Source organism: Physcomitrium patens, chromosome 14 (assembly GCF_059467195.1).
Source record: "Physcomitrium patens ecotype Gransden chromosome 14, ASM5946719v1, whole genome shotgun sequence".
In the NCBI taxonomy this organism is placed as follows: Eukaryota; Viridiplantae; Streptophyta; class Bryopsida; order Funariales; family Funariaceae; genus Physcomitrium; species Physcomitrium patens.
In genome coordinates this window covers 2,494,619-2,515,915 of record NC_143423.1, presented here as the reverse complement: position 1 = coordinate 2,515,915, position 21,297 = coordinate 2,494,619, and the positions used below count along the sequence as shown (strand labels likewise).

The following is a 21,297-nucleotide window of genomic DNA, read 5'->3' as shown; positions in this document are numbered from 1 at the left end:
TTTTTTTAGAAGTTCACTAAATGACATCATTCTTGTTTTAGAAAATTGTTAAATTGATCCAAACATTTACTAAATCAATCCACCCATCATTATTGGTTGAGGATCCAACAACTTTTCAATGGTTTTTATTATTATTATTATTATTATCAATGTAGATCTAGTAGAGAAGAATTTTTTGAAGATGGTTAGGATGGGTGGGTCGATTTAATAAATGCTTGGGTCAATTTTAACAATTCCCTTGTTTTATGCCCACATTGTGAAAACTTAAATTATATTAAACCAAAAAGTTAAAAACTCCTATTTAAACATTAGGTCACGAAATTTCAACAAGTGGCATGAATATTTTCTCACCAGAATTTGAGTGACCTGTTGGTTGGCTACACAAGAGCTTCATGCAAAGTAGAGGTTTCATGCTTCTTGCTTGTCACCAGAGTCCATGAGAGCCACCAAAAGCTACTCCAGTCCTCATGGCATTCATCTGAAAACATGGCAACCACCTCAAGTAGCTTGTAAATTACCTTGTGAAGCAAGAGTATCTTAGTGTCGTGTGTCTTAGAAACCAAACTGGAATGTTTTACAAGTCTTCCACAACCTAATCCACACCATCACAGGCCAACATGAATCATTATCATTGTCACACAAGGTTATCCTCTCATGGGCACACAGCTGCATTCTTAACCCATCTCAACAATGCTCTAGTTCCAATATGCCCTCTAAAAGAAGCTGCTGCACACTCTACAGACTAAGACAGAGATTCCTGGCAGTGTCTTCATTCATTCAAAGTGGAGCTTAATGACCCACAACAGGGCGTGGTTTGAACATAGATAGAGTGCTGACGTTGCAAGTAGTTCATACATTTTACAGACGTCGTGCAGAAAAACCGTTATACAGTGTGACATACTTATCCGGATGGCACTCGATCAGGATCATGTCATGAATTGTTCCTGTAACCTTGAGGTTGGAAGTACCCTTACTCTGCAAAATTTGTACTGATTCTCTACTTTTAGCACTCAAAATCTGGTACTGAACAGACGTCCTTCCAACCAACAAGTTTCCATAAGTGGCCCACTCCTCACCAGTCTGTCACAAAAAAACGATGATATGCCGTTATATTCTAGTGTCTCAACTTCTCGAAAAAAATCTCAGGGGAATGTGCACAATTCGAAAGAAAGAGTTCACAGTTTTCTACTGAAATCACCTGAATTCCATAGAAATAATTGAGGAAAGCCCTTGGTATCTGGTGGAGTAGCAAATGACGAGGGAGCAGCTTGCATGGCATTTGAAGAGCGCACTTGCCATTCTCAAATGTGCCCATAACTCTGCATTGATCATGGTGCCGAATCTTGCCTTAGGTTTGTTCCTGTAATTCCCTCCATACATCAAGTGATGCTGGGTGAACGAGTGTTTTTCCGCTGTAAGTGTCCATAATACTGTTTAAGGATGAATATAAACATCCACAGATGTCCACCAATGGTGCGTGTTTGCCTCGAGTATTACGCTTCAAGGTTCGACCATCACAAAAAAGCGTTTCTGGGTTCAATATCAAACGATTCATCAATTGGTTATTAGTAAGCATCAGCATTCTCGTCACACAGGAAGTGCTGTGTTTTTGCGAGCGCGAGATAAAATTGAATCTGTAATTTTCAGCACTGCATTCGTGACAAGTAAACAGATTACAGCAAGGCTCATGTTCTTACTACCACATGAGATAGACATTCTGGAGAATTGAAAACCTAGTAAAACTTTCCTTCACCCAAATTAACTCCAAATATTCAAGAGATGAATCCCTCGCATTGCTGCACAAACCCCGAAGCACAAAAGGCCAAGAAGCTCTCGTCAATGAGATTGACTTTAAATTGTAAAAACTTCAAACTAGCTTTGAACCCAAAAGATTCTTCGTATTCAAGAATTGAGTCACATTCAAATGAGACGTGCTGAAAAAGCCTGGGGAGACATTTAGAAGTTCCCCGGACCCATAACTCTCATCGCTCTTGTAAAGTTCCCAAAGTTCACAAAGCACCGCTGGAAGAATCTAAGGATCTAACTAGAAGACAAGCAACAGTCAATGCCTCGTCTCTCTGAAGCAGTTTTGGGTAGTAGAGAAATTAGAACATTGAGCATGGAAATATGTGGAGGAGTGGATGTGAGGATGACCATGGTTCTCAGATGCGGCACGGGCCTTTCTCCCATTAATTCTGCTCTGGTAGCGCAATTGCAGAGCTCACGGTTCTGTGATGATGGATTTTGCAAGTTGCGGAGGTTTGCAGTGGGTGGAATTCGACCTTTGAGGATAGAGTCCCATCAAAATGTCGTGCGGAGTTCGATTGGAGGTGTCCGAGAAGTCATCGAACGTGATTCAGGTTGTCTACGATTTCCTCGCAATCTCGCTCCCTATGATGACATCCCTTCAATTCCAAGTCCTGCATGCCCAAAAGGAAACTGCGGAACAGCAAGAGTCTCACCTTACATTTGGTGCAATCCCGGTGGAATATAGAGCGCTAAATAGCAAAGATTATGTTCTCAAAATTGATAGATTTTGATAATTATATTACGATTCCTTCTTGCAGTTGAACCGAGCAGTGAATTCATAAGGGAAGCTCTGTCAGACCTCGTGCGCCAATCGGCTATGTCCAATGGTTCAAGGTCTCCTGAAGTATCGCTACGGGAAGGACGATGGGTGAAGCTTATCTGTGGAGCAAGCTTCGAGGTTAGTGACCTTGGTATTCTACTTATCAAGCTTGATTGCGATGGTATCATTAGTTTCTGAAATGGAATACGTTTTCGTAAGTATCTGAAGATTTTCCCAGAAATGTTGAAACATACACAATTTGTATTCCGGAAGGAAAGATTCAGATGAAAATTCTCGGCATTCTGTGCAGGATGTGGTGGACATACGCAATCTTTCACTTGTATATACGTTGGCTGGGGGTAGGTCTTTCATCGTTCTAGACAGGACTGTTTTCACAAGTTTTCCATTCTACCTTTCCTCTCGACTCGTAACTCAATCTCCTTTTGCTGAGCATGAAAATCAACTTAAACCCTGAGGATTAAATTTTTTACTATGGCTTTCAATTCCAGCTTCGCGGCTTAATCTTTGTAGAGTCCGAGCGGCTAACCTCCAGAATCCTAAAGTTCTGTCGTTCGAAGTAGAAGTTGGTTTGTTTTCTTAGCAAATGATTGCATGTGTAGTTGACTGCATCGACTGTGCGGCCGATTCTGCTGTTGTTGCTGCTGTTTTGGAGGGAGTTACGGCTGCTCAACATCTTGCTCGCCACCTCATTGCTTCTGAGATTCCCATCATACGAAGACCTTGGATAATGGTCAGCATAAATGACGATGAAGACCCGCATTTCAGAAAAGCGGGTGAGTTATTTCACATTCTACTCCTCGCCAAAGTACTTTCCGTCCTGTTTGTAGTGGTGAATTTAATCACTTCAACTAGGGTATGAACCTTGCTGAATTTTCTCGAGTTGGAAGTAGTATACATTTTGCGAAAAAAGGCTGTGGTTATTTTAATGCTAAACTGTTGCATGGCTTGCAGAATTTGATCCAGGGCTGTGTCCAACGGATTGTCCGCGTCCATGCGAGCGTGTATGCCCTGCTGCTGCCATTGCATTTAAAGCATCTGCAGTTGAGGAACGATGTCAATCAAGCTTTTTACCAGAAACAGGACATGTAATGCAACATTCTGGCTTTCGATCGGTAGGTGCCTATGAATCTTTTTGTGGGAATTGATTGATACATTTCTCACCATGATCCTGGTCTTCGAGTTTTAGACTACTGCACATGAAGTGTTCATTTCTTCACCATTCATTTCTACAGGACGGTGTTATTACAGAGCGCTGTTACGGATGTGGACGCTGCCTTTCCGTATGCCCGTTGAACCTTATTTGTGAGTACCTTGCCTTTTACCTCTAGCGAAACATTTCCTTATTATGGTCCTAAGCTTGATTTTTGTACTGAGCACTTTGGTAGCATTCTAACGGATACTTCATTATTTCATCTTGTTTTAATCTCAACTTGCAACACTAAAAAGATACCAGGACATATGTGAGGGAGTTGGAAGCTGTTGCCAATCTTTTAAGAAGCAGCGACATCGACGCAATTGAAATACACACGGGTGCAGGGTATGCATTTCTCTGCTTGACCATGATTTGTGCTTCTCAGATCTGTTGGTTTCTTTTGCAACATAGGGCTCTTGCCCTTTTGTTTTAGTGTGCGTAATGTATGTGATTGTTCACAACGTTAATACTAGGTGTTTTGCAGACATTTGGAATCCTTTCATAGATTGGTGGGAGAGCTCTCCGACGCATTACTATCTCTCAAACTTATTGCTGTAAGCACAAGATGCTCTCCATGAGTGTTGTATGCATTGTTCATTACCTGTCTTAGATCTGATCTCAAAATGTTTGGCTTTCACAATCATTAGATTGTTTTGGGATGAATATTCTAGATTTCAAATTAATTTTCGGTATCCAAAACATGATTGATTTCAAAATATGAATATGCGTGCAGGTGAGTGTGCCAGATTTAGGCGACTCTATGGTTCCAGCATTAGCAACCATGTATCAAAGCTTGCGACCTGTCCTCAAAGGTCTAAATCTTTGGCAGGTAGTCCACTTGTCTACGATGTTACATGTCTTAGAATGTCACCCCCAGCGTTGAGCATCACAGATTTATGAGCCGGTAACACCTCCATTGTAACTATATATTCGCTGTGATCCAGTTGGATGGTCGGCCTATGAGTGGCGACATAGGCGCGGGTGCAACTAGGGCAGCAGTTTCTCTTGCTGCAAATGTAGCAGCCTCAAAAGATCGCCCTCCAGGTACTCAATATACTCCGAACGACCACGCACACGTCTCATCAGATGCCAAATTAATCAATTTGGCTGTGTGTTTGGGACTGCATTCATCTGATGAAAAGCTGGATCATTGTTTATCGTCAGGTTATCTTCAGCTGGCAGGTGGAACAAATGCCCACACTGTCAAGTCTCTGAAAAGAGAAGGGCTCTTTCAGACCCCACATGACGATGATGCAACCATCGCAGGAGTGGCCTACGGTGGTTATGCTAGAAAGGTAGATTTAACTAATGCTCTGAGTCTGATTTACACTCCGATAGCTTTCCTTACTAGGTGAAGAGGAAATCCCCCACGCCTGCATGCTTGCTGGTTGATATACATGACGTGATCTATGCTAACTATCGGTTGCTGTTATTTGCAAACAGATCGTGACCAAGTATCTTGAGAGGGTACAACAATATCATGAAATGTGGGATTGCAGACGCTCGATGTCAGGGGGAGCAAGTTTGTCAGTTACTGGCATAGAGCAGTGCCTTCCTTTGTTGCTTGGTGCACTTCGGGAAGCAACTGACTTGGTGGGCCCTTTCAAAGGTACACCGAGACAGCATTAATGTACATATGATTCTGACAATTTATATTTGCATGTGATATGATACATTTAATCATTAGCGCCAGTGATAGACAGCATGTCAAGAACAGAAGCTTGTCCGGTTTCAACTTCGAAGAATTCGACGTCGTTTATTGCACGTCTCCACTGTCAGATATAGAGCACATCCACTGTCGATTTCATCAGTTCCATAGCACACTCGACATTTGTACCAGGCACTACCAGCAAAACGGTAATTCGTAAATTGATATTTGCTACGCAATGGAGCCCTAATGTGTAAATACCTCAACAACAAAACTTCCACAACCACTTTACACGTCGATTCACTATTTTTCTACACTAAAAAGTAGCCTATGGACGTGAGAACTCCCTAACCGCCAAGTTGTGCAAAACGAAACTCACGTGGTTGGATCAAAAACTGTACTCCAACGTGGTGCAGCGTGCGCTGGTAGCAACTAACGCACGCTAAATCTAGTTGCTATCAACGTTGCACTGATCTCAACAATGACCCATAAATTTAACGTAGCTTTACCTAAAATGCAGGGTACACTGTCATCTGGCCACTATCGAACGAGGGAGAAATTTCACTGAATTTCCCTGATTACTAAGATTTAGGTGACAGAAGACATAACCGATGTACAAACAAATTATGGCTGGAGCATTAACTCTTCCTCCGAATTGTGATGGGTACATACTACTCCAATTCTGCTGTTGCAAACAAACAGAGCCCCGTTGCATTTGTGCCACGAATATACCAATCAGGTGAACATGCACAATAATTGACACGTAAAGTACGTGAGAAGGCAGAGCAATTCGTATATCCTGAGGGATTGTGGACTCTTTCCTGAACCATAAAAATTTCTGTCCATATGGCCATTGTCAAGCACGGAATGTAATTCAAGACCGTATATCAATATAATAAAATCTCAAGCGGATAAACCTCAATGAACGCTTTACTAACCGGAAACTCTTCCAACTTGTTAGAAAGCACATCCTATCTGCTCTAAATCTACACAAGGGTCAAGTTTCTTCTCCCAAATCAGCAATTCAATAAGTTGCAAGGAGCATGTGCCAATAAATCCTCATCTAGACTAGATAAAACCATGATCAATGGTATGTAGGGTTTACTAATCATGCTGTGAAGTAATCTTCACACCGATGAAGAATATCCTAGCGTCTATTATGCATCATATGCTGAAACCCCTGGACCGGTTTTCTCTGGATTAACTACGAAAGAATAAGAAAGTCTGAACGATTAAGGAGGCTTGACGAAGAAGAAAAATGATTCGCTAAAAAAGAATATTTATACCTTGATGCATTGAGTGCGAAAATCTATACATGTGACGTTCCTTGCGGAGCTCCAGTTCCCGATGATAGAAAAGACAAGAATCCTCCAGTAGTTTCTTGCTCGTCAAGGAAAAGGTCATCAGGGACGCGAAACGCACCATGAAGAAAACAAATAGCGGCACCAATCGCGAGAGCTGAAATGAGAGTAGAACCGACATTGGTCATGAAGACCAAAGCTACGGTGAACAGACTCATGCCAAGAAGAACCTCCCTTTCGCTGAACGTTCGGCCGAACGCAACTAGTGGCTCAGAGCGGACGAGGTAGAGGTACGTCCACGCAGCCAACAGAGCGGCAAGGAAGAAAAGCGACACTGGGTTGAAAACCAAGCTCAACGCAACGATGCCGACCAACACAAGCGAATAGTTGATGCGGAAGTGGATCCAATTTTTACGTGCCCGAGTGAGAGCATCGCTGAACGACTCCGGCTTCGCCAACTGCGTCCGATCAACCAATTCCGCCCATGGCCGCTTCTGGGCAAAAGCCAGATTAAATGCATCCTGGGCCTTTCCATACAGCACCCAGAAAGCACCCGACCGTGGCGTCGCACCCACATCTTGTTGAGTAACAGGGATCATCGGAGGCTGGCTTGCAGGCGCCATGTCCAAGCTGTAGCTCCACAAACCCTAGCTCCACCACACCGCAACCTCCCAAGATCTGACTAGCGCAAACTTCGTCTAATGCGCGCTGATGCTTCACAACAAGCACTTCTTCGGATTTCAATCCTTAAAACAACACAAGTATCTGTCCAAAGAGAAACACCTTGCAAGCGGCACCACAACAACTCACTCTCCTTCAAACCCACCAAAAACTAAGCGAAAAAACCTCCAAAAATGCGCCGAAAAACGTCGTGAAGATTACCCTCTTTCCGTTTCGACGATGAGCAGCATGCAGATGTACGAGAGATCCGTAGCGTGCGCAGGAAACTGGTCTAAGACGTGCAGGTCAAGCGATCGGAATGCAAGAAGAAAGCTTCTCCTCTGTTGTGGCCCACGGTGCTTCCAAGTCCCTGCTACCGACGCTTCCCGCTCCGCGTTACCCTGAGAACGCAAAGGGAACCTCCTTTTGGATCTGCAAAGGAACATCCTCCTTTGGAATCTGCAAGGGAACACCTTTGATGGGAACACCGAGAACAGGATTTTGTTCCGTAAAGGATAATAATAAGATCAGTACCTACCACAACTCCCTTCTTATTATTTAGTTGAGTAGGTTCAATGGAATTAACCAATTTGGGAAAAAATAATAAGAATAATAATAATAGAGGATGATTAATACCTATTATTAATAAGTAAAGAAAGAAATATTATTTTCCCTTTCTGTAAATACTACCCATGTCATCCAATATGTATTTGATTATTTTTGTCGATACTTTTTAATTTGGAAAAAATGTATTATGGATAGTGATGTTTGCTAAAATAACTTTTTTTAAAAAAATTATTTGAATGACTTGAGATTTTTTTATTTTGTGTTTGAAATCATGGCTGAGTTTTGTTGCAGGTCCATTGGTTATTACTAGGTCTTGAACAACATTGACATTTACAACCATCAGTTGCAACATATTTTTTTATCAAAGCGTACCTTAAGTAGTTTATTTAATTGCATTGATTTAAGTATTCAGTACAATTTGACAGCAAGTGATATGAAAAATTATTCTTTTACATTTGAAACTATGCACCAATACAGTAAGTATTTAAAAAAAAATTGTAATATACTTCATAACATTAGTAAATAAAAAGCTATTAGAAAAAATAGTATTTACAAACTACTGCCTAATTTCAGAAACTATACTATCTGAAAATTATTTTCTGTTAACAGATTATTATTCATTTGTTTGTCACATAATATTATTGTGATACAAAACATAACATTAACATCATCATTTCCATATTAAAATATTATTTTTTGCATGGACAGATTAAAGTCATGAATATCATATTGTGACATAACAAAACAAAACATTGACCTGTTTCACATGAAAATTTAAACCACATGTGAGGGTTATAATCCAAGTACATTACTACTTGCACAAACAAATAAATTCGCAATCAGTTTTTTTTTTTCTTTTAAATGTATATATACATATTTACATTTTTATTACACCATAACATTAAATAAAACATTGATGTTAGAAATAAATAGATAAGTAAATAAATATTATCACGAAATAAATAATCAAGATTTAAAATAAAAACAAAATTTGTGGGTGCCTTTTTAGTGGTTAACTTGTCAGAAAGCCTCACAATTTCGCTTAAAAGAGAAACCCTAAATTCAAGCTGATGGAGAGTTGCTGGCGTGTGTGACGAGAGAGAGAGAGCGAGAGCGAGCGGGGGCTCGCCATGAGGATAATGCTACCGCTTCTACTACTACTACGCTGCGAGCGAAGAGAGCGAGGCCGCGCTCGCCATTCCCACGTTCCGGAATTGGGTCGCCTTCTGCGAGTGTGAGAGTGAGAGTGTGAGTTTGGATTACGTTTGTGCACAAGACGAAGACGACGAGGAAGAAGCCACACAAGCAGAAGCTGGGTTGTTTGTGTAGCGAGGTTTAGGGGGGGGGGGGGGGTTATATCTCGCGGGTGAGGAGGATAGTGTTTCTGTGAGCGAATGTGGGTACTGTTGTCTTGGGCGCAATGCGTGGTTATACTTTGGTAGGTAAAGAATCTGGGGTCCCAGTTGAGTGGCGAGTGTGTTGGTGACTTGAGGGAATTCAATTAGTTTGAATTTCAGGGGCGGTGTTGTGAGCGCTGCAGCGTCTTGGGATTTTGCAGCTTGGGATAAAATTTTGGAGTACTTGGGAAGCGTTTTGTGTGAGTTTTGAAGTTTTGGCGTGGTTTGGGTGGGAGAGAGCTGCCCGTGCCTGTGGATTGGAGTGTGACGCTCTGGTGATAGCTCGCGGTGAGGGCAGAAGGGACGAGATTGCTGCTTTCTTTCATGCTTTAGTTCCCTCCTCGCTCCAGTTTAGGGCGACATGCAGGCCATGGCGAGTACGTCGTGTGGGAGCGCCGTCGTGTCGGCACGTGGATGTGTGAGCAAGCTGCCATTTCATTCCAAGCATTGTGCTCATCATCTCGCCTTCACCATATTTCCGAAACAAAGATTCTGGCAGGGTAGTTGACTTCATCCAACATTTTGTACTAATTTCATGGTACCTGAATTGGAAAGAACATGACGACAATTTCGTTCATATCTTTCTACTACCGTCTCCTGACTGATTTTGGCAGAATCTCGTGATGTGTTTTCTTGGTGGCTAGGTGACCAGAGATTAGCCGTGACAAGCACAACGCGCACAAATCCTATTAATTGCTCGCTTCTGAAAGAGAACGCGAATGCGTCAGAAGGACCGAAGAACCTTGACACTGAGCCTCACAAGTATTTCGATCAGGTGGTCATCACAGTGCGCTCGGGCGATGGAGGCAACGGGGCTACCCTGAAGTTCCCAAAACCGAAAGTAGACGATGGAGATAAAAAATTCAAGAAGGAAAAGAAAATTCCCGGGACATACAAGAGAGGGCCTGATGGATCTTTGATATTGCCCTTGGGAGGCCATGGTGGCGATGTAATTCTCGTTGCGGACGAAAGTGCTGACACTCTCTTGCCACTCCATCGGAAGAAACGCCATAATGCAAAACGTGGGTCAAACGTTAGTGCTATGGGGACGCTGTCTCCCTCACTTCGGGATGGATTGGATGCTCCCGTTCTTCGCATCCCTGTTCCTGTGGGTGAGGTTTTCTTTGTCATCACAATTGCTACTTCAAAATATGAGTATGTTATACAACACTTTGAAGTGATTGAAGATGATTTTTCACCCAATGAGATTCTCAGTCGTTATTGCAGTCAGGTAGCAGCAGAGTCATGAGGAAGAACTTGCCATCTTATCTGTTCCCGTTCGCTGTCTTGTCGCGATGCAGGCACGGTAGTTAAAAGGAAGAGGGGAGGAAAGTTTTTGGCTGACCTTGCGAAACCAGGGGATGAAATTATGGTTGCTCGTGGTGGTCGTGGAGGGGTATTCCTCTTTCTGCTGTAGCTCAACGTTCAAAGAGTAGCAGTGATGCCACTATCCAGGTTCATGCTGAAAACGTAGTGCTCCATGGCTAGAGTTGCTATCGTTTTAGCGCTTGCATTCTCGAAGTGGATAGTGAAGGAAAAAGAGCACTGATTACCTGGGCTTTCTATTCTTAAGGTCATTGAATGATGGCGGTCGCCAAATTGATAATACAACTGCTTGGTATGGACGGTGGTTGCAGATAAGTGTTGTTGAAGCCGCAAATAATAAGCGTCTTAGAGACAGCGGCCTACCAACTATACAAGATCCTGACGACAAAGTATTTTTCTGCTCTCTGAAGTTCCACATCTTTGATGGTTTCGCGTTTCATTTCAGTTGATTTTTTTCTTTGTATTTTAGGACTTATGAGCAGCCTAGGTTGCACGGGGTTTGAGGGATGAGCTCTCTTGTCTGTGTCCTTTTTCTACTTAATTTACGCTTTTCCACACGTTACCTGTTCGTGAATTCTGTTGGAGCCATAATTCCTTTGTGCCGCAGGTTCTGACCCTTGGCGCTCCCGGTGAGGAAATTGCACTTGAGTTGACGCTACGGGTTGTGGCAGATATTGGACTAGTGGTATGGCTTCTCCTTCATGGCTTTTGGTTTATTTTTAGTCAAGTGGCACGGTTCATGCTGATTATACTTAGAGTTGAAGGTCTTTTATTCCGTTTGTAGGAGAATGCCTGACCATTGCTGTGGACTACAGGGACTACCGAATGCTGGGAAATCATCACTACTGGCAGCAGTGACGGTAGCAAAACCAGAGATTGCTGCGTATCCCTTTACAACACTTATGCCTAACTTGGGGTGCTTGGAGGGTGATCCTTTGAAGAATGACGGGGGTTTCTCAAGCGGGGCGACAATGGCAGATCTCCCTGGACTCATCAAGGATGCTCATCTTGGGAAGGTTATTTACGATCCTCATACGGTCTTGCACATCGCTCTTGTATAAGGTTGAGCCTGTCTCATCTGGTGGGGAGTCTCACAGTCAGAAGGGAATTATATCCAGCATCAGAGGGGAGCAAAGAGTGGGCGGAGGAGCTCCTGCGATTGAAGCCATCTTAGGAATTCATCATGCGATTAGGGTTCATCTGACATGCTAGTGATCTAATTGGTGTTCATGAGCACATTTATGGCAGCCACTTCTAAGTTTTCCGGCTATTTGCGTTGTCAATATTACCCTGATTGAATTGTTGTTCTTGGGCACAGGGACTAGGAAGGATGTTTTTACGACATTTGCGAAGAACCAGAGTACTTGTTCATGTTGTAGATGCGTCCAGTCCAGATCCAGTGGAAGATTACACCGTTTTACGTGAGGTGAACCTTCATTCTTTGCTCTGAAAAGTGGTAACATTTTCATATCATTTTAGCTTGTCATTCTTTGCAATTTTAGTAACTTGAATTCATTATCAAATAATGAATACTCGAAATACACTATTCTTTGTCTTAGGCTGATTTTGGAAATGGAATGATGGACAGGTGGTACTAATTTCTGTTGAATCTTACCCATAGTTCAGAATTGCATGTTCAGCTAAAGTAATGGACTACTTTGGAAAAGCGCAATGTGATAAAGTTATGACTAATGTCTCTATCCTGGTGCCATACAGGAGCTTCATCTCTACAACCCAGAGTATGTTAGGCGACCTCATATTGTTGTTCTTAACAAGCTTGATCTACCAGAGGTAACTAGTCCTCTCTCTAACCTTGTTCCATGTGACCCAACTATAAGATAATGAGATCATGCACCTTAATTCATGGCTCATACCAGCCGCCATGCAACTGTTGAATTTCAAAGTCCTTTTCTAACTTGAAGTTCTCCTGAAACCAACATTAGGCAAGGGAAAAATTCGAAAGCCTGAGGGAGGTAATTCAGAATATGGGTGTCGATCCTGAAGTTGCCGATGAGGAGACGGGCAACGCTGACTCCAACGGTTCTCGTTTGGCCAGATTAGATGACGTAGAACGAGATAGTAGCTCACAAGGTGTATCGAAGGCAGACCAACGCAAGTCAAATTTAAAGGAAGAAACAGCACGGAAAGTCCAAGACTTTCGTCGCCCTGAGGCTGTTGTTGGCATTAGTGCAAGGTATGTTCCCCCCAGTGCTCTAAAGTCGACATGGTCTACTCTGAAACGTACTGCTCTTGCCCTCACGCTTGTAAATGAAGCAGTAATCTGGTGAGTTTTTAGCGTTCTGCAGTGCGATTTTAGAGAATTTTATTGATGGTCATTCAGACCTCGTGCAGTCTTACGGTCTCGGCTGCTAGGTGGTTGGTCTTCTACCAAAGGATTAGACGTTTTTAGTGAAACCTATATAGTTGTATTTGTCGTAGTTTTGAGTTGGACAATATCTAATTTCAATATCTTGCCATCTGCTACAATTGCAGGGTAGGAGAGGGAATGAAAGAATTGCTTGAAGTGATTCGGGATACTCTGCAGAAAGAGCAGAAGGAAGCGCAAAAGCTGAAACGAGAGAAGTTACGTGCAAGAAGACTCCAAAGTTCCACAAATCTGATGAAAGCTCCGCAGTGGCAACTTTGAGGGCTTCTCGGGAGTGTGACGTTATTGGAACTGCATAATCATAGAGTTATTAAAGATCAATACAACTTTGACCTCTGTTTGCATAACGTCTCAAAATCCCTCATCTAACTCAACCTGTGTGTCACGCTGGTGAAGACGAGTTCCTCGAACAATATTGACTATTCAAACCATGAACGCAACTCGTAATTGCTGTACACATGTTATACCAATAAGAATTAGGATAAGATCAGCCGAGACCCTCCATACTATTCCTCAACGTTCTTCAGGGTATGCTGAGAAGCGTAGCCTGGTTTCTGGGACTAGAAAAGGAGCCGGCATCTGTTTGTCATACAGCTGGTAGATCAGATTCACCAAGCTGCGGTTCTAACTGTACCGTAGCACAAAATTGAATATTCTCGTAGCATGTCCCGCAAGATGCCTATGATAATTGAGATGTTACTGACGGTTGTCAACGGCCAAAGAACCAGCCACAGTTCAACTTCAATAACAAATTCATCAGCAAGATAAAGTAGAATTACTTGTACACCAATGCAGAAACTGCTTCACACAAACCACTATTGCCACTGTTGTGAAGACGCCGCGGCACAAATTATTGCTCCAACTGCTCCACAATGCGAGTGGTTTGACGGAAGGCAATCAAACCAAAGCAAACGTTCTATACAGCGAACTCAGCGGTGGTAGCTGTCCATGCCCAGCATATTGCTGTGCACTACTCAGCACGCCAGTTGAAGCGCACACTCTGGGAAAAGTCTTCCGCGTCAGTTGCTGCACCCGGAATGCCTGCAACTACGCGCGTACTAAGTAGTGCACAGCAAGATGCCGGAAATGAACAAAGCAGATGAATCTGTAACTAAGTTCTGCAGTAGATTAGAAATGTCAGGCTTGCAGGGCTGCTTTGAAGAGCAGCTGCCATCAGCTAGGAAACTCCTGCACCAACGCTGCCGTGATCCTGTCGAATATGGCAGCAAGAAGAATTGAAGCGCGGCTCTATTGCGTGGCCTCACTCTGTCAGTGATCCCCTAAAAAGCTTGCAGAGTCGCTTAAACTAGGCTAAATCCCAAGCTGTGGTGTCGACCAGTTGCTTTCATGCGATTGCATGTGCCAGAGTTCTACATGAGTTCAGTTTCGGACTTCGAATTTATGCGGAAACAATCGATTTGAATAAGGAGTTTGCGCGATTACCCATGTGGATATATAGCTCGGCTGATTTCACATGATCTACCCATTCTCCACATTCATTGCTAAGCACAGAATTTCAGAGGTGCATGCGGAATGTGCTCATCCTACGAACTCAGTCGACGAGCCTGTTTCATGGGCGGTCCCAGAAATAGGCAAGCGGTTTGACTTCCACAAGTTTCCAGGTCGATTTCCTTGCTTTTACTGCATGAGACTCTTGGTAGCAATTGGGTTTTCTGGCTGGCAAGTGCTTTTTTATGGTGTCCCTTTGACCACCCAAAGGGCAAAGAGTATATTTAAAGTGGGAAATCGGATAAGCCGCTGAAATCCGTCGCAGTTAGTCTGTCGGAAAACTCCGTGCAAAGAGAAAAAAAAAGGAGTGTCATCATTGTTGATACCAGGATTCCGTCTCCGAGCCACGTTTTTTGGAGCATTATCCTATTGATCCCCACTGACTTGGCATGACGAGCTGCTCCGCAGAAATTGTGTTTCTGATTGGGGTAAGGGTCTGGGCCCTCCTCCCTCGTGTCGGGAAATGCAATCTCCTTCTATTCGACACAAAATTTAGGTTTATACGGAGAATACTCTGTCAAGCATGCAATCGTAACGGTTGCAGGACCGACGAGGACAAGGAGGGAAGGAGGACAAACAGGACAATGGCGACATTGATGGAGCTTGGTGAGTACAAATAGACAACTGCAGCCTAGTGTCGTATTCTACACATGAACAAATCACCGGGGATAGCTTTGTCGTGGACTGCTCGAGAATGCGCAAAACGCCTGGGCAAACAGCTCTCCGGCAGATGCACGATCCTCGGAGTAGATAAGTTGCGTCATATGCCGACTTCCGATGGGATGTGTGACTATGTTTTTTTTGGTATCGGTCGTGATCTCTTCCTGAATGAGCATCGGGATTAAGCGTCGCCACATCTGCTGGCTGCAGCTGTTCGGACTATCAAGTTCCGTAGAGTATGATATAACATCAAAACATGAAACTGCGTGAATTAGCTGTTTTATTCATGATGGTTTTCTAGAGATAAGCGGTGGTTGTTTGATTGGCTGCAAAGTAATGTGAAGTAGTGCAGGAAATTAGTAAAAATCTCACCTCTTGGCTGTAGCCATGGTGGATTGGCGAGGAGGACGTGCTAATGCTGCGATCCTTTCCGATGGCACTCCTTTCTTTTGAATCCATCGATTGCCCTCTTAGTAGCTCTTATTGGTCGTAGCGCAGAAGCTGCAGGTGTTCTCGCTTGCAACGGGCAGTACATGCTATGCTGGGTTTTGCACTCGGAGTGCATGCCCCAGAGTTCTCGAGAGGTATGTGCACTGGAATGCGATACACTGGAGTTAGTTTGAGGTTACGTGGGTGAAATAAGCAAAATGGCGTTGAACGCTCAACGCAAGCAGAAGAAGAAAGAAGTGGGCGAGGGCATTCTGCGACAGCTTGTGCGCATCAGACATGATGCTGTTACAATGCCTGCTTTTGCTGATGAGCTACAATCCCATTTCGACTGCCTTCCCACGAGGTAAGTCCCAGGGTTAGACTTGCGTATTCGTTGCAATGTTGAAAACCCATTGGGAAGAAATGCTATAATTTTATTGCTCCGGCGTTCCCTAGAAACATTCGCATTGAGTTGACCATAAGACGATTGGATACTCATACTGATATAGATCCAGATTGTAGCACATACATATCACTGAGCAATATGCTAGCTTCTGAGTCGGATTTGCAACCGCCGCAGCAACAATCACTCAGTGACATGTTTTTTTTCAAGGACATGGTTTAACCTCTTATAAATTAATGCAAATGATAACTGCTGCTCAGCAGTCAGCGAACAAGACTTCATTCTCTCACCAATTACCTGAAACCTTAGATTTTGAGGCTCCAAAGTTCAATTGAGAATAGTTCAGAATTTTCTACCAAACACATGTACATATATGTATCGTTAATACCAATCAGTTGGTATCATTGTTGAACGTGGAGAACATTTTGGCTGATTAACATGATTGTGAGCATGTTCCTGTAATGCATGTTTACATGTGCTAATCACCATCCCTCGCCACATAGAATGAACCACCTTGTCCAAGTCATGCAACCCTGTAGACTGTTTTGATTGTACAACCTTGTTTTGATTTATTTTTCTGATGATCGGAAGTATGGTTATGGTGGTTAAGGTATCAATCTTCACTATCAGAAGTGATGTACGTGGATGAATATCGGCGATTTGAAATCTTCGTGAATTATGCTTGCAGATATGCTTTATATGTGCACGTTGACAGGGCGGAGGATGTTCTCATCCATAAGCGGCTCCTTGAAGATGCTAAGGTTTCCGAAAATAGAGCGGCGTTCCATGTTCGTGCAGTTCATGTACGTTGGGTGATAAGAATATCACCTGAAACGTTTTCTTGGTGCAATGAACTTGTTCTTTTGCTTCTTTTACTTCCATAATATTGGAACCATTCAGGCAATTATTGATGTCTGACAAAGTTGCCACCGTTTAATTTTCTTTCTGATATTATGGTGGTATTTGTCTTTTGCAGACGGTCAGTTCCAATCCCTCGAGTATAACAAATCCCCAGGATGAACCTGTTGGCGACTCTCCCATCTGTAAACTAGAGTATGCATTCCATTTCTTTCCTCTTTACCAAACACTTGCGAAATATTTGTTTCAGGGTCGACGTAAGATCATTCTAGTGGAATTAAATAAGATCATTAAACGGAGTCAGAGTTAGTATACATTGTTGTCCTAAATCATTGTTCTTCTTGTCTCTTTAGCAGACCACAACTCCCTGCTCTTAGTCCATTATCTCACCAGGAGGAATTGGTCCAAGAATCTAAAGACAATCATGATGTAAGCCAACATTCTCGAAGGTATTGTGCTCTTGCTCTTGCTCTTGCGATCTGATTCTTAGTTACAGGGAGTCTTGGGGGGGGGAGGGAGAGAGAGAGAGAGAGAGAGAGAGAGAGAGAGTGTATGTAGTTACTCGTTAATTTTTCAACTCAAGTTCTATGAGAATGGGTTGACTAGGCGCTGTTCTCATTAAGTGTTAGTATTATGACAGTTCAACTCGTATGGCAAACGTGCCGATTCATGAAGTCACTATCTCATGCGTCGACAGACCTAAGCTTCTCAGTCAGGTACTGTACTTATGATTAAACCTAAATTGGGTATGATGAAATGGATCAGAATGAATACAATCAATAAAGTATGCTTTGTCAAAATTCTTGATCTGTGCTTTGGTGGTGTAGTTGTCAGCACTGCTTGCAGATGTTGGACTCAACATTCGTGAAGCACACGTCTTCTCAACCACAGATGGTTTCTCTCTCGATGTTTTCATAGTGGATGGCTGGTCGACAAGGGTAACGGAATATCTTATTGCAGATTACTGACTTTTACCTCCGGTTTCCTATTCCAATTGGGCCCTGATTTATTCTCAAATTAAGTTAATCCACTCGGATTAGCGTCAAGCATGTTGATAGAGTATACCTGGTTTATTGTCACAGACAGAGTGTTATATTCAGTAACGTGATTAGCAGCTTTTACTCTAGATGAAATTAACAGGGTCTCTCTGTTTATCAGGATATAGAAGACTTGAAGCGGGCCCTACTACCAGCTCTAACTTCAAGTGCAGAGGTATGATGTGATTTCTCTAAGTGACCCTTCAATGACCACAACACGTGGGTTATATTGGCATTGGTTGATTGAATGCATTTCTGGATATTGCTGCTGTTTTCAATTATTCGGTTGGTTTAATCCTTGGACCGAATTACTTTAAGCGTGATAATACTTTTACTTGTGATTTCTTCTGGACAATTGCTAAGATAATTTTTTTTGAACCTGATCTTCGATTTAGAATCTCCATCCGTTTATTCCTGGAGTTGACCAGCTATATGCACAGAGGCATGTAGGCATAATGTTTCATTGCGAATGTATGATATTTGTTTAATTCCTGACATTTAAAGTAGTCACACTGTGATGAGTGTCTTTTACTTATGACTTTCTGAATTGCAATGTTGATAATTCTTGATGCTCAGACTGTAACGTCGGCTAGAGCAAAACCAACCCTTGAGCATCTGTCTCTTCGTGAACTTCCCAGCACTGGACGGACTCCAGAAGGTGTTGTGTCATCCAGTGGCGTAGATGATTGGGAAATCGACAGTAGCCAGCTGAAGTTCGTTCGAAAGGTGACTTCTGGCTCCTCTGGAGATCTGTAAGTAACTCCAGCTATACGTCTTGTGGAAGGGGAGGAAGTGGGGAACCGAGAGGATGAAGTTAACTCGGTCTAAGCTTTTATTGTTCTGGCCCCGAAGGTGATAGCAAACAGAAAATTCTTAGTTGACACTATTTCACTTTTTCTTTGATCCCTCATGTGTCAATCCAGAGCTTATGGAAGTAGTCATGTTGCATGCAGATATCAAGGTAGTTACTGTGGACAAGCTGTGGCCATCAAAGTTCTCAAATCAGAGAGAATGAACGACAACCTGAGGGTTGAATTTCAACACGAAGTGTTTATTATGCGGTAAAGTGCTGCGGTAAAACCTCGGGAGTTTGTGCATAACACATTTGGGGTAATTCTAATCTTGTTTCCTTATATAAAAGGATTGAACTGAAGTGATGTTTGAACTATTGCAGGAAAATAAGACATAAGAACATTGTGCAGTTCATTGGCGCTTGCACAAAGCCCCCAAATTTATGCATTGTCACAGGTACACTACACGTAGGAAGTGTTCGCATTTCCTTGAGCTTTTGACCACTTCTGATTCATACTCTATTTATATTTGGAACATGTTCGTCTTTTTCAATGCTATAGATCTTGAGTAACTACTTAAGTTGTCCTTTTACAGAGTACATGTCCGGTGGGAGCGTTTCTGATTATTTGCATCAGCAAAAGTCAGTTCTGAAGATGCCAATGTTACTGCGAGTGGCCATTGATGTCTCTAAGGGAATGGACTACCTCCATCAAAATAAAATTATACATCGTGATCTGAAGGCCGCAAATCTGCTCATGGACGAGAATGAGGTCTGCAACCGATAGGCTTCCCTCACCCTCTTAACCTTTGCTCCACTCTTCATTCTTCTGCCGTGGTCTCAAAGCTGTAATTAATCCATGGTTGTACATGTTGCTTTCACAACGTGATTGCATATTCCATCACTATGATAAACCATTGTCTTTGACAGGTATTTTTAATCTTTGTCAGGTGGTCAAGGTGGCCGATTTCGGTGTGGCGAGAGTGCAAGCTCAGTCAGGCATCATGACAGCTGAGACAGGCACATACCGACGGATGGCTCCTGAGGTATCCTTTAGCTTGTGGTGGTAACTTGGACTAGGAACAATAGATTTGCGTATGACGGAAGAAATTTTAATTACGTTGAGGCACAGATGTAGTGAGATAGTTTGTGATTCATAAATGGTCATGATAATGTGCAGATTATAGAGCACAAGCCATACGATTGCAAGGCAGATGTTTTCAGCTTTGGTGTGGTACTATGGGAGCTTATAACTGGACAGGTACTAGAAGCCATTTGTTTGCATTATTCTGCGCCAATGATACTTTAGCCTGCCTTGTTGACATGTGTAATTAGAATTCACATGTGTGATGGAATTGAGCTGTAAACACGACGTGTGATGTTAATTTTTTCATTTAAAATAGTCTTTCAATTTCTGAAATCCAAGCAACCAATTTGTCCTTGTGGATTGCAGCACTTCTTTACTTAATATTGGTCACGTAATCTTGTCCAGGTTCCTTATACATACCTCACTCCTCTTCAAGCTGCAGTTGGCGTTGTTCAAAAGGTACCACCGTTCTGAATTCTGCAACGTGCATCAGATCCATAATGCATTGTTTCGTAGATGGTTGTCGAAGCATCGCTGCCTCGCGACTCTCAAATATTACTTAGTCCTGGCGGGTTGAGGTCGACATGTTTGAGTTCTGCAGGGTTTGAGGCCGACCATTCCCGAGAACATCCATCCAAAATTCAACGAGTTACTCCAACGTTGCTGGAAAGCAGACCCAACAGAACGACCCGGTTTTTCGGAAATAACTGTTTTGCTCGAGGAGATTTTGGAACAGGTATGCACACACAAGTTTACAATAGAGGATACTTCATACATACTGGTTTGTCATATGGGGTATCACATGGGAGGTGTTCACAGGTTGCAAATTGTGCTAGTTTTATGAAGAATTGGGGAACATGGTCTGTTTATTTTTTTTCATCTTTACCCGACGGACATGTTGTGTTTGTCATTTAAGAATACTTATCGAGCTCTATGGTGATGGTGGGAGAGTTTTGAACGGTAACTATGAATGGATATTGTGTGGCAGGTGAACCAAGAAGCAGAAGCTGTAAGCAAGAGACGGAAGGATAATAAGCTGGCAGGACCACTTACTGCAAGCAAGCACTTACCACTGCACTAAGTGACGGTTTTCCTTCAGTTTCACTTGCATTGCATTGTCAATTGTTGCAATAACCAAGCTTCATAACATGGGTCCATTCAAAGTAATCTGGTAGCTTCAACCTTTGTACAAAGTAGGCTGTTAGTGGCCACTTGCAACTTGTACATGAACAATAAATACTTCCTTGTGTTTGCATGTGGTCGATTCCTTTTTGAACCTTTAGAAGTGCCATTACACATGCTAACAAAGCTTAATGGAAGTAGGCCAAGAAGGACCAAAGCATGGCACGTTGTATATGAGTAAACAAAATAATATCCAAGAGGTTGACAATCCAAGATGTAAAATTACAATCAAGGATGATAAAATCTTGCTCAAGTTTTATCCTTGTTGTGCAAAA

The 21,297-nt window shown here is 42.7% G+C and overlaps 5 protein-coding genes across 14 annotated transcripts; 3 read left to right on the top strand and 2 right to left on the bottom strand.

Annotated features, from left to right (window-relative positions):
* Positions 1-305: 305 nt before the first annotated feature.
* On the bottom strand, positions 306-1,460 carry LOC141046192 (uncharacterized). 2 transcript variants are annotated; one of them, XM_090255593.1, is made up of 3 exons: positions 1,199-1,460; positions 975-1,080; positions 306-478 (listed from the first exon to the last, which is right to left on the bottom strand). In XM_090255593.1, the coding sequence occupies exons 1-3, from the start codon at positions 1,313-1,315 to the stop codon at positions 378-380; spliced, it is 324 nt and encodes a 107-aa protein (XP_090111719.1). In that variant the 5' UTR covers positions 1,316-1,460; the 3' UTR covers positions 306-377. The 2 variants fall into 2 exon arrangements, with proteins under 2 accessions (XP_090111719.1, XP_073394922.1); XM_073538821.2 differs by lacking the exon at positions 306-478 and having other exon boundaries at positions 783-1,080.
* A 511-nt stretch (positions 1,461-1,971) lies between these two features.
* LOC112291535 (uncharacterized) lies at positions 1,972-5,468 on the top strand. Its single transcript, XM_024539085.3, has 12 exons — positions 1,972-2,360; positions 2,568-2,707; positions 2,880-2,928; positions 3,190-3,363; positions 3,542-3,702; positions 3,823-3,892; positions 4,037-4,127; positions 4,267-4,336; positions 4,516-4,611; positions 4,727-4,826; positions 4,947-5,077; positions 5,226-5,468. Exons 1-12 carry the CDS (start codon positions 2,066-2,068, stop codon positions 5,409-5,411), a joined length of 1,563 nt encoding a protein of 520 aa, XP_024394853.1. The 5' UTR covers positions 1,972-2,065; the 3' UTR covers positions 5,412-5,468.
* An 874-nt stretch (positions 5,469-6,342) lies between these two features.
* Positions 6,343-7,719, bottom strand: LOC112291536 (PRA1 family protein B2). 3 transcript variants are annotated; one of them, XM_024539087.3, is made up of 2 exons: positions 7,614-7,719; positions 6,343-7,459 (listed from the first exon to the last, which is right to left on the bottom strand). In XM_024539087.3, the coding sequence occupies exon 2, from the start codon at positions 7,352-7,354 to the stop codon at positions 6,740-6,742; it is 615 nt and encodes a 204-aa protein (XP_024394855.1). In that variant the 5' UTR covers positions 7,355-7,459; positions 7,614-7,719; the 3' UTR covers positions 6,343-6,739. The 3 variants fall into 3 exon arrangements, with proteins under 3 accessions (XP_024394855.1, XP_024394854.1, XP_024394856.1); XM_024539086.3 differs by having other exon boundaries at positions 6,343-7,445; XM_024539088.3 differs by having other exon boundaries at positions 6,343-7,439.
* Positions 7,720-9,135: 1,416 nt separating this feature from the next.
* Positions 9,136-13,414, top strand: LOC112291099 (putative GTP-binding protein OBGC2). 2 transcript variants are annotated; one of them, XM_024538091.3, is made up of 10 exons: positions 9,136-9,855; positions 10,000-10,467; positions 10,657-10,751; positions 10,993-11,070; positions 11,289-11,366; positions 11,497-11,697; positions 12,000-12,107; positions 12,398-12,472; positions 12,625-12,875; positions 13,175-13,414. In XM_024538091.3, the coding sequence occupies exons 1-10, from the start codon at positions 9,717-9,719 to the stop codon at positions 13,326-13,328; spliced, it is 1,647 nt and encodes a 548-aa protein (XP_024393859.1). In that variant the 5' UTR covers positions 9,136-9,716; the 3' UTR covers positions 13,329-13,414. The 2 variants fall into 2 exon arrangements, with proteins under 2 accessions (XP_024393859.1, XP_024393858.1); XM_024538090.3 differs by having other exon boundaries at positions 9,139-9,855; positions 9,970-10,467.
* Positions 13,415-14,929: 1,515 nt separating this feature from the next.
* LOC112291100 (serine/threonine-protein kinase STY46) lies at positions 14,930-21,095 on the top strand. Of its 6 annotated transcripts, none has more exons than XM_090255592.1 (17): positions 14,930-15,330; positions 15,735-16,029; positions 16,757-16,871; positions 17,045-17,121; positions 17,283-17,375; positions 17,567-17,642; positions 17,754-17,864; positions 18,085-18,138; positions 18,540-18,715; positions 18,917-19,024; positions 19,138-19,211; positions 19,350-19,525; positions 19,704-19,799; positions 19,934-20,014; positions 20,246-20,299; positions 20,442-20,576; positions 20,829-21,095. In XM_090255592.1, exons 2-17 carry the CDS (start codon positions 15,884-15,886, stop codon positions 20,919-20,921), a joined length of 1,665 nt encoding a protein of 554 aa, XP_090111718.1. In that variant the 5' UTR covers positions 14,930-15,330; positions 15,735-15,883; the 3' UTR covers positions 20,922-21,095. The 6 variants fall into 6 exon arrangements, with proteins under 6 accessions (XP_090111718.1, XP_090111717.1, XP_090111714.1 ...); XM_090255591.1 differs by having other exon boundaries at positions 14,951-15,182; XM_090255588.1 differs by having other exon boundaries at positions 14,951-15,182; positions 17,280-17,375.
* Positions 21,096-21,297: the final 202 nt, after the last annotated feature.

Coding starts and splice junctions, on each gene's coding strand:
- LOC141046192 (XM_073538821.2), bottom strand. CDS start 1,315: ATGGGCACATTTGAGAATGGCAAGTGCGCTCTTCAAATGCCATGCAAG. Junction 1,081..1,198: donor ATTATTTCTATGGAATTCAG/GTGATTTCAGTA, acceptor TTTTTGTGACAG/ACTGGTGAGGAGTGGGCCAC.
- LOC112291535 (XM_024539085.3), top strand. CDS start 2,066: ATGCCTCGTCTCTCTGAAGCAGTTTTGGGTAGTAGAGAAATTAGAACA. Junction 2,708..2,879: donor TCTGTGGAGCAAGCTTCGAG/GTTAGTGACCTT, acceptor CATTCTGTGCAG/GATGTGGTGGACATACGCAA. Junction 3,893..4,036: donor ATGCCCGTTGAACCTTATTT/GTGAGTACCTTG, acceptor AACACTAAAAAG/ATACCAGGACATATGTGAGG.
- LOC112291536 (XM_024539087.3), bottom strand. CDS start 7,354: ATGGCGCCTGCAAGCCAGCCTCCGATGATCCCTGTTACTCAACAAGAT.
- LOC112291099 (XM_024538090.3), top strand. CDS start 9,717: ATGCAGGCCATGGCGAGTACGTCGTGTGGGAGCGCCGTCGTGTCGGCA. Junction 10,468..10,656: donor TCGCATCCCTGTTCCTGTGG/GTGAGGTTTTCT, acceptor GTCGCGATGCAG/GCACGGTAGTTAAAAGGAAG. Junction 12,108..12,397: donor ATTACACCGTTTTACGTGAG/GTGAACCTTCAT, acceptor GGTGCCATACAG/GAGCTTCATCTCTACAACCC.
- LOC112291100 (XM_090255588.1), top strand. CDS start 15,884: ATGGCGTTGAACGCTCAACGCAAGCAGAAGAAGAAAGAAGTGGGCGAG. Junction 19,800..19,933: donor ACCGACGGATGGCTCCTGAG/GTATCCTTTAGC, acceptor GATAATGTGCAG/ATTATAGAGCACAAGCCATA. Junction 20,577..20,828: donor TCGAGGAGATTTTGGAACAG/GTATGCACACAC, acceptor ATTGTGTGGCAG/GTGAACCAAGAAGCAGAAGC.